At 46.8% G+C, this 18,225-nt stretch overlaps 1 protein-coding gene across 1 annotated transcript; it reads left to right on the top strand.

Annotated features, from left to right (window-relative positions):
- Positions 1–1,378: 1,378 nt before the first annotated feature.
- On the top strand, positions 1,379–16,011 carry asz1 (ankyrin repeat, SAM and basic leucine zipper domain containing 1). Its single transcript, XM_076027196.1, has 12 exons — positions 1,379–1,508; positions 1,624–1,746; positions 4,411–4,522; positions 7,353–7,464; positions 7,921–8,055; positions 8,158–8,276; positions 9,148–9,220; positions 10,140–10,196; positions 10,751–10,863; positions 13,089–13,194; positions 13,282–13,395; positions 15,573–16,011. The coding sequence occupies exons 1-12, from the start codon at positions 1,457–1,459 to the stop codon at positions 15,723–15,725; spliced, it is 1,269 nt and encodes a 422-aa protein (XP_075883311.1). The 5' UTR covers positions 1,379–1,456; the 3' UTR covers positions 15,726–16,011.
- Positions 16,012–18,225: the final 2,214 nt, after the last annotated feature.

Genomic DNA, 18,225 nt, shown 5'->3' on the forward strand with positions numbered 1-18,225 from the left:
ACAAAGGAGTAATTGAGCTCAAATAGGGGGGGGGGGGGGAACAAAAAAACAATTGTATCGGTGCAAGTTAATTTAATACAGAACGCGAGTGCAGTACAGTTAAAAAGAGCAGTACATTTCTCCTCCTTGGCCTTTAACTTACTGTTGGTTGCCCGCCAAGAGGAAAGGCTGACCTCTGCTGGACATTTGGAGGCCTTGCAGCCATGCAAAGTTTATGGTGGCAAATATGACTCAAATCTAAACATATTTAATTTCTAGTGTGTATTTTTTTTTATTTATGTAAAAGTAAACATAAGCAAGTAACTGCTGCGTCATTATCATACAAACGCACCAGCAAGATCATAATCTGAAAGAAACCTCACTACATTTCAAAGAGGAAACAGCTGTGTTGAGTAGTCACTAATTGTGCATCATATAACGTCGACATGTTTGAACAAAACACGAAAAAGAAAACAAAGTGTATTTACTACATCTGTGTTCACTGGAGAGAAAAAAAAATAAAAACGTGGTGTGAAATAATTTTCTTATGACATGAACATCTCATTAGAACAAATTGTGAGAAGTCAACCAATCAAACAGCTGAGCTCATGGCGCTGCCTGCTAGCTAAAGAAAAAAAAAAGGCGAAGCTGACGCACGGTGAGACGTTGACTGACTCTCTACTTACCTTCAGTCCGTCCACGGCTTCGCCGCAGAGACTCAAATAATTAAATTGGAAAAAATGAGCAGCTACATGAACTTTGCATTCCCGGCCGGTTACGAGAGCGACTCAAGCGGCGACGAGGGGGACATGGGCCGGTGGGAGAAGAAGAAGTCCGCGGGCGCCAAGGTCACTGAGCTTCCGGCAAACATTAGCTTCTTGCTGCGCACTGGTAGCGAGGCCTGCTAAACTAGCGCTATACTCGTCACTAGTGTCGCCTCGCCATAAAAGTTTGCAGTTATAGCTGAAATGAAAAACCCACAATATTCAGTTAACTAAACTACTCACGACATTAAATAAATGCAGAATAAGAATGAACAAGCCCACCTAGCTATGTCGAAAAACTGGGCTGAACAGCTTACGATGGTTTCAAATTCACCATGGAACTGATTACAAAACACTTGTAATAAGTTTATTTTGTAGACCTAAGTGAGAATTCAATATTTAATGATTTATCAAGTCCAGCAGCACTTAAATTCGACCGGTGCAATTTTAAAAACATTTTAAAATTAAAACGTTACAACTGAAGGAAAACGAAATCCAGTCTGCAATTTGTGATTCCCTTTTGGAATAGATTACTCTATACATAAATTCACCTTTCCTGTATCATATTTATACCACGTTGGATATTGTTCCAGCAGTGTCATTTAACTGTTTGCTGTGACTTGTGTACTTTACCATTTTTGTTTATTTTGGTACAGAACCTGGACCCTGATTCACCTTACCAGGAGTGTCAAGGGTCAGTGTCGAAGTTGAAAATGGCCATCAGTAAGGGAGACAAAGATGCCGTTGAAATGCTGTTGGATGGTGGTAAGTAACCCTTCCAGTGGTCAGATTGGTGGTCATTGTGTGGAAAGATCCGAATGAGAATTTAGTGGGTTAGATTGAATCATGTTGGATTCATTGTCATATTCTGTTTGGACAGGGATGGACGTGGACACCAAGCTGGGCTTCGGATGGTCTCCTCTCATGTGTGCTGTCAACGTTGCCAATTTCGAGTTAGCCAAACTGCTGTTGAACAGAGGCGCCAACGCAAGCTTGAGCAAAGGTTAGAGCAATGTTGATCACCACACTTGCTAGCTTACTTTATTTGTGGGAGAAATACAAGTTGCATACTGTATCTCGGACAGGAAAAGGCATCATACATTCAGTGGCCTACATGAACCGAATACTGGAAAAAAGTGGGTTTCTATGATGACTGTGGTTAATGGAGAGTGTAAAAGTACAAAAATATATACCGGTAATCTTCTAAGCAAAGGTTGACAGCATACAGTGGGCCAAGAACTGGCTTATAAAATAAAACAAAAATTCTATGTTGAAGGATGAAAAATAGAAAAAAATGTTAACTAAAACACCTAACTTGATTCCAATGATATACTTTTATTTTAATTTTACGTCTCTGAATCCTTCCGCGACCTTTCGAAACAACGGAAAAATAAACTTGGATCAGCCTACAAAGCATCATTTACCCCCAGAGATTTTTTTAATCTCTGCCTCAGTCCTCCCTGCACTTCCTGTCGCTTGAGACTCAAGGTCCCCTTCCCCTCAGCCCCCAAAAGGCACCTTTTTTCAATTTCCTCACCTGCTCACGCCAACGGTCAAGCGACCAGTCCGGCCGTGCTATTGATACGCCTCATCTGTCATTGCTTAATGGTGATGACGCCAGAGAAGAACTCTTGAGCAAAACACCGCTGGTCTTTTTCAGTTTTTATTTAATGCACATTTCACTCCCAGCTGAAAGGTTGAGGTGAAATTGAAGGCATCTGTTCATGGTGTGAAAAAAAACCCTCCAAGTCAGCAGGACTAAAGGAAAAAATAAACCCCAACTATGTCGTTAAGTATAAACTCATGCAAACTACCATCAAAAGTGCAAAGAATCATGTTTTAGGTTCTGCTTTGCTTCTGCTTTACTTATTGATTGCTGAAAAAAAAACAAAAAAAAAACCACGTCGGCCTCACTTCCTGTTTTGGCTTTTTTGATATCAAGAAAACTGACCCCTGCATGTCTGACTGACACACACACACACTGCGCTTCTGGAGTGAGTGCATGAGTGAATTCTGCAGCCGCTGGCATTGAAATATTGTGCGCATGTTCCCAGTCCTCTGTTTGGAACCCCGACATTCGCTCCACTGCTCATATCTGATGTTAATTAATTCTCAGGCCAAAATGTCGTGTGTGTGTGTGTGTGTGTGTGTGTGTGTGTGTGTGTGTGTGTGTGTGTGTGTGTGTGTGTGTGTGTGTGTGTGTGTGTGTGTGTGTGTGTGTGTGTGTGTGATTTCACATGGTCTCAGCATCGGACGCTCCAGGCAGGTGAGGAAAGCGTTTAAACAGAAGGGTGACGTGTGGTCAAGTCCCGAGTGACGGTGTTTGTGGAAGCGACGTCGGCAGTGCGCAGGAATGCAACGGTGATTGATAACGGTCAACACGCCGCTATCATGCCCACACGCCAATTCTCAGGGCCTCGCATTTATTTACCCCGGCCGGTCCGCTCTAGACGCAAACCAGGCCGTCTGGTTCAAACCCACACACGTAGCATAAACAGGCAGTTGCGCACCAATGTAGAGGCAAACATGCGGCGCTGCAGAAGGGCCAGGAACCCACATGCAGATGTAGGGGCCTCGGTGTGCATGCACCCAAACACAAGCACGCTTGTTTGTTTGATACATCACCGTGATATACAAGACTGGGGCGTTGGCAGAGGAAAACAGGAAGTGCAATGCGGCGGATCTTCGTTCTCAGAGTGGCGTTACCAGGATGGGACGGCGTGATGAGTCATTTGGAGTCACAGCATATCCCATAATAGCTGCGACACTTCCTGATGCCGGACAAACGGCAACCCATCTCCATCACCAGGCTAACTGGTATTTTACCTTATGACAGCTTGAATTATCACTCTGTTGCATGAGATTCTTTGCCCTCACTTGCCTCGTTGCTTGACACGGTGGAGGAGGAGTTGTGTTGGCCACGCGTCACAACAACCCTGTTGTTGTCCCTTCCAAACGTGTTCAAGGTCCCCAAGTCTAGTGTTATGTAATGTCAGATTAAACAATTGGATGTGGCAGGGATTAGTATATATAGATATATGGGCGTGTTCAGACTGCCAGCCAAAAGCCAATTTTTAGCCAATCCAGATTGAAACCCGATGGCTCTTTTGTAGTCTGAACACTCACAAATCACATGAAATCCGATTTTTGCAAAATGGATTGAAACCGCCTTCGGGAGGTGTCAAATCCCATTTGGACAGATGTGTGTGTCTCAGTGTGAACAGCTCCAAACATACTGATGGGTTTTGCAATGATATGACGTCACACACTACACGCTACGCTGGACGACGCCTCCGCTCCGACGCTGTTGCTACAGCAACCTGTCAGATGGGTCAATAATGTGGCCCAGTGTGAACAGAGCCACATCCAATTTGGACACTTGCGAAAACCAGTGTGGACAGTCAGCCCTAAACATCGGATTTGAGAAGGAATCTGATTTGAATCCGATTCGCCCGCAGTCTGAACGCAGCCACATGTGTGTAGATCTGAAAATGGGTACGAATCTCTCTAGCTTGATGATGTTGGCCAGAATTAAAAGCTGTCTCTTGCAAAATGGATTTAGCCCTTTGAAAAACAACTAAGGCCGTTTCAACTTATCATTGTGAAGTGACGCGTTGCATTTGTCACGCCAGCCTCCCACAGCTCTTTGACTCGCTCTTGTGTGCAGATCATTGGACGGTGCTCATGGCCAGCATCACGGCCTCCGCTAGGGAAGACCAGATTGCTTCCTGCGTGGACCTTCTGCTATCCCGCAAAGCCGATCCCAACGTGGCGGACAGGTGAGGGCCAACAGGGGATATCCAGTGCCGTACGCACCATCGCACTCCCACTGATGTAGGCAAAACAGAAACACTCCTGGCTGGCCTTGAACAACACAGAAGGTTGGGGGGGGGGACAAAGAAAGAGCTGGATTGAGTTTCCTTTGATGGCTCTTGTTATGTTTAGCTGCCATGTGGTAGCATTATGAGTACCACATTGCTCCTTACTGTGTGTGTATTTGTGTGTTTTGTTTGCAACGTCCTGTTATGGCATGTGCATGTACGGACGGGCATCAGACAGACAGACAAACAAACACACAGAGTGTAACAACTGGGCAGGAGGGTGGTGGAACCTTCTCCTGCAGGCTTGGATGCATCCCGGTGTAATTTGGGGCTGACCGAGGCGCAGTGGCTCGAACATTAATCAGAGCAAGTCGGCGGTCGGAACTCGGGCTTCTACGCAACGGATGCGTCGCAGCACGTTCTGAAAAGGAAGCACGAAAAAGAGGAAGATTGAAAGAAAAACAGGCAAATACAGCAATCGGAAGAGAAATCAATGATTAATATCTCCGGTTTAACCCGCACTGTACTGATTACATAACTGTCAACTTGGAATTCGCTCTATTTTTTTGACTCTGGTGAAATTCTGCTTCAGCTTTTTGCTTTAGACACAACAAAAACAAGCCTGCTTGGACCAAAAGTGTGTGTGTGTGTGTGTGTGTGTGTGTGTGTGTGTGTGTGTGTGTGTGTGTGTGTGTGTGTGTGTGTGTGTGTGTGTGTGTGCTTATTGGGTCTTTGATCTACCTACTAGAACGCTGTTCCATTGTCGTTAGATTCCAGACTTGCAATTCGCTCACCAAGGTCAGTCACTGTATCCGACCTACGTTCAGCAGTTAATGCTGATGACATTGACTGGCGATGGTGCTCCAGCAGACTAGTCAGGGCAGACATGCTAATTTGGTTAGCTGTGGTAGACGAGACGCCAGCGTGCTTGTAGGAGGTATTGTTCACTTTACCGGGTTTGGGTTGAAAAAAAGGTATGTTTTTTCCGGTAGGTGAGGGAGTGCGCGATGCATGCGTCTACTCAATACCGCTCTCCACCAGTAGTCCTCCACTGTCAAAATCAATGGGGATTTTATGTTGACACAAAGCACTGCACCCTGGCCCTAATCTACTGTCAACGCATAATCTCACCATAGCGGGGTTTTTTTTCTTGTATTTCTTCGGAAATATCCGATGATGTTTACGATCCACCAGTCATTACAGGCACAGAGTATAAAATCTGGCCGCCTGCACTATCTTGGAACGCGACAAAAATTCCATCACCTTCAAAACCACAAAGGAGGGAGGGACCTTCTCCAAGCACTCTGACCATTACCATGTGAGAATTCTTGGACGGACACAATTCCGAGTCTTCCCTGTTTAACATTCCCTAATCCCCTGCCACTCTGCCTCTGCCAACAGGCCATTACATGCACGATACACAACAGCCACATGACACACACATGGGGACACACACACGGACACGCTGTATCCTCAGGGAACTCATTGGTCCCGTCCCAGACATAATATTTGAGGCAAGGTAGCGCGTCACGGGAGGATGCAGCTGAGCAGAGCTGCCACAAGGACACCAGGGTAGGTACCAGGCAGATAGATGTACTTTATTGATCCCAAATTGGGAAACTACACTGTTGCAGCACTAAAAAAAATTAAAAAAAAATAAACTATACAGTAGTTACAAAAACACTCAACTCAATCTATGTACAACAAACAACCAAAGGAGCGCTGGCTGCGGGCGCGGCCACCAAAATCAATCGGCCTCAGCGGCGCCCACATTCACCAACGAGTAGTATCTGAGCAGCGACCCTGGCCGACCGCTGCCGCGTTTCGAGCGAGGCGGCTGTTTGCAGAGCCATTCGTCTCGCTGCTCTGACACCGGGGACGTCACTCAAAAGGCGCTGCGTGTGAAAGACCTTGGCGCCCGACCAGCCCTGGGAAAACCTGGCGGTGCGGCTCGTGAATGAAACTCCCCGACCTGTTCTCCAGGAGATTTAATCGATCACCAAATAGGGAAGTGAGGAAATGGGGAAGTGTCGCTCGAATTGTGTGGCTTTCATCAGCACCGTCTTGTGTCATGATGACACATTCTCTCTCTAATCCCCCCCCCCTCCCCCCGCCAGTTAAAAAAAGACATTAATGCTTTTCCCGTAAAAGCATTAGATCGAATGATAGATTGGCCCCGGCCCTTCCCTGTCCTGTGGTTTTTTTCTCACGCGTTTTGGAGTGCGAGTCGACTTGTGATAAGATAGCGAAGAACGCAGCCATACGTGTACATACAGCCTGTGTGAGGACGGAATAGCAGATAAATTACGGTAAAGGTCAAAGTCGTTAAAAGCAGGTTGCTCCATCTTTCACACAAGTTCTGTGTATCATGTTTTACACTGGTCTAAATCAGTAAATCATCCTGCCCGTAAACATCATGTGAGCAGTTAAAATATGGTTGGCTGGTGGTTGGGTAATTTTCCAGGATATTCAATAACTCTTGTAGCCCCATGAACAAAAAAAGCCTATAGTCAGCACCACTTGAAAGCTTTGAAAACCTTTAGGTATAAAATCTTTTCCCCCCTGGTGAATGTGGCAGGTTGAAGGAACAGGATCTGTGCAGTATAACCTTGTGTCTGTCTCCCCCTGGTGGTCATCTACCCTTTCTTCTATTTCTGACTCACTTTTTCTTCTGAACAAAGGCCTTAATCAAAAAAAACAAAACAATTTCATGCTTCTTTGCCCTCAGTTTGTCTCTGTTTTCATTTCATTCATTTTTTTTTCTTTCATTTTTTTTTCCTTATTTGAGGTCCAAAACGACCTGCCTGATGCTGGCAGCCAGGGAGGGCTACACTAAAGTCATCAACCTGCTGGTCTCCCACGGAGCAGAACTCGATTCCCAGGACGGCATGGGATTCACAGTGAGCCACAAAGTGCAAGCGCCTCCCTTTCACAGCAGCTAACGGAGGCGCTGGCTCTGCAGAATGTTCTGCTGCTTTATCTGCGTTCAGACTGCCAGGCAAAATCCGATTTTTAGCCCATCCAGATTGAAACCGGATGGCTCTTTTGTAGTCTGAACAGTCACAAATCGCCTCGAAATCAGATTTTTGCAAGACGGATTGCAGCCACACGCTGGACGACGCCTCCGCTCCGACGTCGTTGCTACAGCAACTTGTCAGAAGGGTCAGTAATGTGGCCCAGTTTGACAAGAGCTGCATCCCATTTGGACACATGCTAAAAACAATGTGGACAGTCAGCCCTGAAAATCAGATTTGAGAATGAATCCGATTTGAATCCGATTCGCCGGCAGTCTGAACGCAGCCTTTGAATCCAGACTTGCCACTCGATGCGTTTCGCAAATATTAAAAAATCTGCAGGCTTTGTACGTGGCAGTGCAGCACAGCCAACAGGAGGCGGTGCTCAAGCTCCTCCAGCTGGGAGCGGACAAAAGCATCAAGTCAAACGCCGGCAAGAGTCCCATGGACCTGGCCAGCAGCCTGAAGAAAACACAGGTAACCCGGGGTTCCGACGCTTCGTCTCGGCCAAAGGGTACCGCGCAGCAAATCTCACAGTCGGTTTCCACCACCGCAACACCAGCGCTCCCGCTTTTACAGATGAGAAGAATTCTGTCCTCCACGTCCCACGTGGCCACCCTGCAGGCCTCCGGCTCCGTGGAGGAGAACCTCTCCAAGTTCTTCAAGACCAACACGGAACCGCCGTCCTCCAACGAAAGGTAAGACGAGAATTGCCCCCCCCCCCCATCCTGCTTCTGCGATATGAAAAAACATCTCTTGTTCTCAGGGAAATTAGGAACACGCACACACACACTGTTGTTCCCGGGGTGACCCAGTGCCTGTGCAGCAGGTGTCGTTAGACTATTGTCCACGCAGACATAAACAATAATAAACCTCCGGGGCGAGTGTTGTTGCTCCGCTCAGGCGCAGCTGGGCAATCATCGTCAGCCAAGAAACATGGTGGCATGTCTGGCAGCAGAGATTCCACACGCCCCCGTAAACAGTCTTTCTTCTGCCCCGTCACACACAAAGGGCTTTAAGAAACGAGCAACACATTTAGCATATTTTGGATGTCGTGGGAGGAGGTGGGACACACACACACACACACACACACTGGCAACAGTGGGATTAAAGATGTGCGTGTGCAGCCTGGTCACTCTGATGTGCCTGAACTTGGTGACACTTTGGTTTTGCACCTTCTTAATTGACTCAAGGTCCTTACACACAGGGCAACAGGCGAAACGACGCGAAAATGCAAATTTTTGGCTTGCTAAGTTTTTTCCAGTATACAATAAGCGCAACCAAGCGCAAATATGCATATAAAATTCGCTAAGCGAATGAAGCTTGGGGCTCTTTCTTTCGCGCCGAAGGAGAAACAATGCGGTCAACTCCATCCTCAATGATGATGTCCTGGTGATGGTTGGGTTAACAAAGAGAAAGAAGAATAGAAGTCACTAGTCTACTGTATTGTGTTTGAAATGCTTATTGCCTGCTGCCCTCAAAACCTCAGACGTTCCCACACACGTGCACTTTTATTTTATGCCAAGCTCCTTCTGATTTAGCTTTCGGTGAACTTTCGGCCCTCCGCAGCGTCGCCAAGATGGACGAAGTGGAGCTCCTCCTGCACGGCCTGGAGCTCGGCCACCTCGCCGACATCATGGTCGTGAGTGTCCGCCGCCGCCGTTTAGTTGAAAGTCACGTATTCATAAGTCTCAATGTGAGCCGTATGAGCGGGGTTTTTTTTTTTTTTTTAACTTAAAGGCCCAATTTGCAGCATCGAAAGAGAATTAACGGCAAGAAATTGCATCGAAATGTGATAGTTTTAGTTGCAGGAAATTGCTGCTGTGTGTTCATTAGCTAATAATAACTGCATTTACTTAAGAAGTTGCCCATATTGTTGTATTAGCCAAAGTTACTTTACAGTCTAGAGATTCATGTATTTCTTTTGTCCTCATTATTTTTATTATTATTATTATCATCATCATCCTTATCGTTATTATTATTATTATCATCAATACCACAGACAGTATATGTATTGTCTTTTGCTGCCATCTGATGTCTCTGAAATGAATTCATGTCCCAGATTTCAAAATAAAAGCGCAAAAAAAAAACACATCGCGGCCCCAGAAGTCACAGGTAGTCAATGTGTAAGCATAATATCACGAGTATTAATGATCTTTGTGGGTCCCTACACTTTGAGAGGCCCCTGAAAGCCACGCTCGCTTAGCTGCAGCCGTTGGCAGGCGCCCTGGATGAGGAGATCAGGCTGTTCACACATCTGCTGAGCTCCTCCGTGTTGCGCAGCTCCGATAACGTGCCTCGCCCCCAGTTTACATATTTTATGCGGCGCTTCATCGCGGATAGAAGATGGCGGACCAGGGCGGAGATGAAAGGGGTCAGCTGGAGCTGTAGGCCTTATCTAGATGTGCGCTGATTGGGTTTGATGGGTGCTGGTAGATTGTTGCTAACGTCGTGACAGAACCTCATGCAGGTACGTGCGTCTGGGAGCAGCGGCTGCAGGAGGCAGTTTTGAGACGCTGAGCGCTGAGTGATGTCTTCTTCTGTTTTCATGCGGTACTCAGGAGCATGACATCACCTGGGGCTACCTGGTGACCATGGAGGAGGAGGACCTGCAGAAGGTAGAGGACGATCACGCTGCCAACTGTCTGTCTGTCTGTCTGTCTGTCAGCTCTTCTGCGCCCTGCCAAATCAGTGGGCGGAGCCAGAAGGGGCGGCTGATGATGTTGCGGCTCATTGAGGGCCCAGAAAGAAGGAAGCCAGAGATTGAAGTGATAAGATTGTGTGGAGTGATTATTATCACTTTTCTCTGTAAACTTGGAAAGAAGAGATTTGCTGACTGATGCAACATGAGCTCCTCCTCTGAGCACGTAAAAAAAGAAAAGAAAAAAAAAAAAATAGAGAGAAGAATTTAAATATAAAATGTTTGAGTTATTTTACATGTGTATAATTCCATGTGTGTTGATACATACTTTTTAAACCTTCAGTGAGAAACTGCAATGTCAATAGTCGTGAGAATGAAAGAAAATGCATTAAATTCACAAGGTGTGTCTATATGTGTGTGTGTATCTTATGCTAGGAAATCCTGTATATCAGTATTTTTACATTGTTTTCCTGAATACACAGTTCCAGATGCACAGGTCAAATCATTCAGCTGCTCCATTCCGTCTGTTAGATGGGCGTCACGGACCCGTCGGACCAGCAGAAGTTGCTGAGAGCCGTCAAGCAGATGCACCTGGACCAAGTGGACCTGGAGACCATCAGCCAGCTGGGAGTGGAAGACGCCAGGTAAAGAACTAAGCTGCCAGGCCAGGCCAAGTGCAGTCGTCACCGAGGACCTTTTGCGTGTCTTGTCTGTGACAGGGTTGCGTCCCCGGAAACTGCTCACACTCACAGCAAGTGAGTTTTTCCAACAAAAGCAAAATTTTACACGCAGCCCTCCTCCGTCTCCTCTGTCTCTTCCGTCTGTCCTCCTCCACTGGAAGTCATCCGTCACTCCTGTGAGCATCTCACTGTCCCAGCGCCCCCCATCACGAACCCCCCATTCCCTATTACCCCCCCCGTGTCCGAGTTCTGATCCTGGCCCTAATGGTTGAGGCGGGGCTGTAATGATTTGTGAGGTGTGGCACGATGGGTGGTTGCAATGAGCAAAGGGGGCGCCAGCGGCTCCTCCGCACCCTCTCACTTCATGAATCCTCCGCTGCACTGCTCTCCACCTGCCGGATGAGAGAGGGAGGGAGGGAGAGAGAGGGAGGCGAAGGTCAACGAGGAGAAGGATGGAGGTCTGGACCAGAGCCAGCTCTCCTCACGAGATTCTTCTGGAACCTTCCTTTTCTGTTTTAAGGGGTCAAAAGCTGCGTTCAGACTGCAGGCGAATCAGATTCAAATCAGATTCCTCCTCAAATCCGAGCTGACTGTCCACACTGTTTTTTTTAGCAAGTGTCCAAATGGGATATGGCTCTGTTCACACTGGGCCACATTATTGACCCATCTGACAGGTTGCTGTAGAAACGACGTGTCCAGCGTAGCGTGTAGTGTGTGATGTCATTGCGACAGCGGCACTTCTTGCAATACAACTCCTGGAGCTTGGCTTGAGTGGAGCTACAGTCTCCCCCCCACACACTGATGAGCCAATGAGTTTCCTCCTCTGTCCAGGCACTGCTGCTTTCTACTTCTTCTGTCTGCTCCATTACGTTCCAGCTCCGCACCTGGAATGGTGCCCTCTGCTCTGGAGCATTGGCTCTTGCGTCACGTAGAGTGACGTCACGGACAGTCAAAACCCATCAGTGTGTTTGGAGCTGTTCACACTGAGACACATCTGTCCAAATGCCATTTGAAACCACCTCCGGGAGGTGGTTTCAATCTGTTCTGCAGGAATCGGATTTCATGTGATTTGTGACTGTTCAGACTACAAAAGTTTCAATCTGGATGGGCTAAAAATGGGGTTTTGGCTGGCAGTCTGAACGCGGCTGAAGTCTTGAAAGCATTTCCTAGAAAAGTCAAAGCTGAGTTTTCTCAGCGACGACTCTGAACACAAAAGAACGAGGATTCACATGGTGGATGTGCATCCAGCAACACAGACATGCGGCCAAATCTCAAAAGCACCGTTTCGTGCATTTTAGGCCAAACCGGTGCTGAGTTGTTGGCCTGTTGAAGGCGCTGCGGGAGAAGTCCAGTCTGCCCGGGCCAGATGTCCACCGGCACACACAACCCACTCCCTCACCCACCCACCCACCACCTCACCACCCCGGCCTCCACAGCCGTTAGCGTAGCGCAGACAAGGCGTCGTCCTCCGCCGATGTTCCCACCGGAGGCCCATCATCACTCTCGCCCCCCTCCCCCTCCTCCCCCCTAGACAAACTAACAGACGGGAGACGGGAGGTGAAGGTGCAGCGGTGGCTGATGGACACTGTTTACAGCAGCGCCCTGACAGAGTGTGAGGAGGGCCGGGACGGCTGGCTGGCCGCCCGTCCGCCCGGTGCCTGCAGAAAAAGGGAAATGTACCATTAAGATAAGAGCTATCAATATCCCGCAGTGGCGGCGGCTAATGGATATGAAGAAGCCATCATTAGCGGAGGGTGGGGTGGGGTGGGGGTGGGGGGGGACCACCTGCTCGCTGGGTTCCCTCCTCACTGTTGCCCCCTCCCATCCCTCACAAGGTGAAAATGCACGGGGTTGGTGTTGGGGCAGCCAGTTTGGTTGGGAGCCATCATCAATCTGTCTGCCCCTCCCCCCCACCCCCTCCTTCATCTGGACACATCCTGTGGCCACACCTTCAGAGGGAGGCAGGGAAACCTGCTGACCTCCAGCAGCGCCACCACATGGCCGCCACCGTCATCCCTCAGGCCTGTTTGTCTTTAAAGGTTTCCCAAAATTAGAATTATTCAACTGTAGCAGGTATTGAAGACGGATGGATGGATGGATGGATGGAAGAGATTGATGGTCCGACTGTCAGACACCCAAAATATGTGACGTCTATTCATTGTATGTCTATGTCGCTGGATGCTTTGCAGCAGTGAGGACCTGCAGAGCTTCCTGATCAGCCTGAGGAAGGAGTGCTGTCACCTGACCGAGGTCATCCGGGACGTCAACGTCCGCTTCCCCCGCCACAGATCCCAGGTCTGTCCGTCTGCCTGTCTGATCGTTGCCATCTATGCGTCCTCCTCCCAAGTGGTGGTGCGAGCTCGACTCTGCTTCTCCGTGCAGCTGGTCTTCACGCTGGACCCCAAGAAGGAGGCCCAGGCCATCTGCAACCAGGTGATAATCCAGACCAAAGACCTGCAGAAAGAAGTCGTGTGTCTCCGCAACCTGCTCGGCGAGGTCAGGACGCACACACACACGTACACAAACACACATGCACGCAATCACTGGTCTCTGTTATTATTTATTTTCCATTTTTGATCAGCGTCTTGCTTTCCCCCCCTTTTTACTTATTCATTTTTTAAAATACAGTTTCTGTTCCAGTGCAACAGCTGGATTATTAATTAATAATCATTTTTATCATCTTTCTAACTCAGTGACGCACTGAACTGTAATCATTGTTAATATTAGTTCCATGTGATTCTAAATTCTGCCACATACAAAGTGGAGGACACTTTAAATTCTAGTCAACAGAAAGACTGAGAGTGGCTTCAGCCGAGGGAGGAAAGCACACACACACACACACACACACACACACACACACGCACAGTGTATATGTATGTATATATTTTTTCTCCACTGGCTGAGTGTGAAGGAGATGCACCTGGGATGAGCTGCAGCTGCTGCTGCTGCTGCTGCTGCTGCTGCTGATGACGACGACGACAATGATGATGATGATGGAATCGTTGGTGCTCTAACACAGTCACAAAATCAGTCCGTCTGAATTCCATCACCGGTCTTCATCTCCTCCTCCCAAAGTGCCCAACATTCAACGTAGCGCGCAGCCTGCGTGTGTGCGTGTGTGTGTGTGTTTGTGTGTGTGCGCGCGCATGTGTGCGTGATTCTTGGTGTAAATGAAGTCAGGCGAGCTGCGACAGGTACTTGCGGGATGGTTGCAAGTGTGCACCTGACTCTTGACTTTCTGTGTGTGTGTGTGTGTGTGTGTGTGTGTGTGTGTGTGTGTGTGTGTGGTGCTCCAAGAGGAGAGAGTCATTCCTCGTCGACAGAGCAGAATCCTTGCAGCCCATAAGTCAGCGCCGCTGTGACACGGAGCTGTCAGCACGCAGACGAGGGGTGGGGGGTGGTATCGGGGGATGATGGGAAGGCAGTGTTTGGAGGAAGGGGGAGAGAGGAGGGAAAGGGTGAAGTTGAGGGAGAGCCGAGGCGCTGCAGGTGGAGATGTCGGGGTTTTGCTTTCTTTCAGTTTGGACTAGAGATTCAAATGATCAATTAATTGATTAATCGATAGTTGATTGACCTTATCGATCGATTAATTGATCAGTGGTGATTTTTCCTGAGAACCTAAATTTGACAATGAAAAATGTGCAAGGAACACATTATTTAACACTTAAATAATGTTGAGGGTTCGATGTGACCTATTTTTACATTAGAGAACGGTAAAAACACCCTAAACATTTATCCTCTGACTTTAAGTTGACTGCTAATCGGTCACATTTCAACTTTTTTTTTCTTTTTGTTTTTTTCTTTGTTTAAAAGTAACTTGTTCTAGGTATACAGGTATACACCACGCCATTTAACAAAAAAAAATGCAATTATTTGTGACTAATTTAATTTAATCTATTAAATTCTTAGTCGACAATTATTTCATTATCGATTAATTGTTAACATCCCTAGTTTGGACCTTTCATTGCCTTGTCAAAAAAAAGATTCCTCCCGGCTTGCGCACACAACGTGACACAACACAATTTGATTGGTGAGGAGTCTAAAGAAAACATCTCCCACTGTCAAAAGTCTCAAAGTGATCAATGTTCAATCTTGGGTGTCATCAACGTGCTGCTTCTGTGATTGGGTGTCTGTCATGGACTGATTTTTTTTTTCCCACATCTGTCATTAGTCATATGTATTTAGTCATATAATTACACGAGCGGGTTTTATTTGGACGCTGCCGTCACTGATTTGGAAGTTTACGAGTGTGAGATATTTTGGAGAGATCTGTGATGGGTGCGACAATAATAATATTTGGAGTTGGATAGGTGACCCTCTGTCATAAAGGACTGGAATCTCATTTGGGTTTTGAATATTCGACTTCTGTGTGTCAAAACAACACACAGTTTGTCAACTGCGGCCAAAGCCCCTCCTAAATTCACCCAAAAAGCAACCATCGTCAATGCTTCAAGTTGAATCTTTCATTTTGCACTGCGGAGTCCGCAGACACTGACCAAGTGGGGGGGGGGAAAGCAGCTTGTTTTAGTGATGAAAAGAGGACACGATGAGAGTTGTTGTGTGGTTTTTTGTTGTTTGTTGTGTGCAAGACTGCCAGAGTAGCTTCGGCCTCTGGCGGTCTGCACTTCTTGCCCTCCGAGTCTTCAACTGCTTCCCCTCTGGCCTCCCCTCAGGTGAGCGAGGCCGCAGACGGCTGTGGGCCTCCTCCAGCCGCTCCCCGCAGCAGCCGCAGGTCCCTGAGCAGCGTCGCACTGAGCGCGCTCGGAGCCGCTGCCGTCGTCCTGCTGCTCTGCAGAACCGCCAGAGCCCAGGCAGTCTTCTCGTGAAGAGTCACGATGATGTTCAGTTTGTCTTTTTTATTTTTCTGATTTGTTTTTAGGAGGCGGAAACGTTGGTTTTAGTGTAGACCGCCCTTTAGGTTTTGACTAAATTATAATTTTTTTCCTATTTGTTCATGTTTTTGAGAGTTTGTTTTTTGTTTTTCAGTGATTAAAGTTAAGTTTGAAAAACATACTAATCTATTACAAAATAATCCACAACTGCAATTAAACTACTTTTTTAGTAACGGAGTAATGTAACGGGATGACTGTTTCAAAACTGGTAATTATATCATCATTTTCTTTATCCAGTAACGATTGCATTACTTTTCTGAAATATTTTGCAAGCTAAAAATCATCAACAAAATGTCTGAAATTTAGATAAACAACCGAAAACGATGCTGTCGCAGGTTGATGATGCAGCCGTCTATGCGACGACGCGCCAAGACAAGCACGGCGGCGGCAAAAGAAAAAGCAGCATTTGCGTTTGGTAGCTGGAATTACAAACATTGTTTTGAGTTCATCTCGTCTAAATCAAAGAATATTGTGTTTTTTTTGTACGTTATGTGCAGGAAACAAGACCTTCTCAACTGTTACTTTATCTTTTTTTTTTAAACTAAAGTAATTAGTAATTGATTACTTATGAAAGAAAGTAGTTTTTAAAAAAAAGTAATTCCGTTACTTTTCAGGAGTAATCCAAAGTAGTTGGATTACTTTTATGGAGTAATCCCAACAACACTGCTCGTCACTCACTGCCTGCTACTAAACACAAACCTGCATGTTTTTCATTGGCACATTCTAAAGACAAGACGCACAGGATTCATTTGAAGGTCCAGCGGTGATGCACGACTGCAGCCGCTACGGCAAACTGAAATGTTTCAGCACCATTTTCAAAGCATCTGTATTTCATATTGCACATTTCAAGCACAGGGGCCTTTCAGTGTGCGTCCTAGAGCTGCAAATGGAACGATTTTAAATTGATTATTTACCTCTCAAGGTCGGAGCTGATGGGTGCGTGGAGGCAAATCATTCGATTCCAACCCGGCTGGTGCTCGTCACGTCGGTACCACCCGGTCATCCTGCCGTATTTTAAACATCTGAGTACCGGAAAATTAAAGGTGAAAATCATTTGAAAACTCAAAATTTGACCTTATAAGAAACTCTATGCATTGCAACACTTTAGCAAACAACTCCTCATCTACAGAGGCTGAGGAAATGTTGTATTTGAAGAGAGCAGACAGCTAAATTGGATGTTGACTGTTGCTAAAATAATCTTTGGTTGTCTAGTTTAAGCACGGCTCCTATCGACTCGTCACGGATTCCCACAAAGCACCAAATGAGTGCCCTTGATGTGATTTTGATGTGGAAGTGACTGAAATAATCCCATTAGATTGGATTTACATGAGAGTTTTATTGCAACTCCTCCCGCTACAACAACAAAGTCGTGCTCAATGGCACAGAGCCACTGGCCCGAAATCTCTGTGGGTTTACGCTTCTCTTCCACAGGGATCATGAGGGGGGTAAAAAAAAAAAAAAAAAGAAGAAGAAAAGTCCAATTTGCATTAATCTGGTGCGATCAGGCTCCTCGGACCTCCGGATAGAGCTGGCCCTGATCAAAGATGCAGGAAACGGTGTGTGACAGAGGTTTAGATTTTCCCCAGGAGACTTCAAAAAGAGCCGCGGCAGATAATCCAAATGAAATGGACACGTCACCTTGAGGTGCAGGTTTGGGCCAAGAAAGAACACACACTTTTCCCTCCCTCCCTCCCTCCCTCCCTCCAACCCACCCACACCGACTACTTTTTTCTCTCTTTTTTTTTTCAAAGCCAATCATCCCTGACTTGTTAGTCACACGGTATGAGGATGTACAGCGTGTCATCCGTCGGCATCACAGCTATGTGATGTGTGTGTGTGTGTGTGTGCGTGCTGTGGCTGCTGGCAGCGGACAGCAACAGTCAGACACACCTTTTCCTTTTTTTTTTTTTTTCTTTTTTTTTTTACTAAATCCTTCAGGAAAATCCCAACCAGTCTGTGCAAAAAAACTGCTTGAAAAAACCCCAAAAGCAAATGAAGTGGTGCGCGACAAAAGCCCGCAGGGCGGAAACACCGTCGTCTCGTTGCTGCATCAATCGTCCTCGAGGCCAAATTCGACTTTTTGCTCCTGATTCTGGTTCTGGTTCTGGTTCTGGTGCGTTTCCACGAAACAAGTTCATCACGTTCCCCTTTTGTTTGTTTCCACTTTGCAAACTCAGCCCTTAGTGATGTCACTACAGGGTGCAAGGATGCAAACGAAAGCAACGGCTTTGACGGGAAACCGCAAACAAAGGGCTAAGTGCTGTCTGCTGCATTCGGTGATTGTTGGGGGCTGTTTCACTGGAGTCTTGGGTGAAAAGGGGAAATCGTTTTGGGGCCTTTGCGGCATTTTTTTATTTTTTATTTTTTTTTATTTTTTGATAAACCACGTGACCTATAACGCGGTCTTTATCCTACGCATGAAAACATCCTTGTC

Source organism: Nelusetta ayraudi, unplaced genomic scaffold (genome assembly GCF_046127955.1).
Source record: "Nelusetta ayraudi isolate G7.1 ecotype Tasmania unplaced genomic scaffold, CSIRO-AGI_Nayr_v1 ptg000020l, whole genome shotgun sequence".
In the NCBI taxonomy this organism is placed as follows: Eukaryota; Metazoa; Chordata; class Actinopteri; order Tetraodontiformes; family Monacanthidae; genus Nelusetta; species Nelusetta ayraudi.

Excerpts from the sequence above, each read along its gene's own strand:
- asz1 (XM_076027196.1), top strand. The coding sequence starts at position 1,457 with ATGGCCATCAGTAAGGGAGACAAAGATGCCGTTGAAATGCTGTTGGAT. Across the intron at positions 8,277-9,147 it reads CCGCCGTCCTCCAACGAAAG|CGTCGCCAAGATGGACGAAG; the intron begins GTAAGACGAGAA and ends GGCCCTCCGCAG. Across the intron at positions 10,197-10,750 it reads AGGAGGAGGACCTGCAGAAG|ATGGGCGTCACGGACCCGTC; the intron begins GTAGAGGACGAT and ends TCCGTCTGTTAG.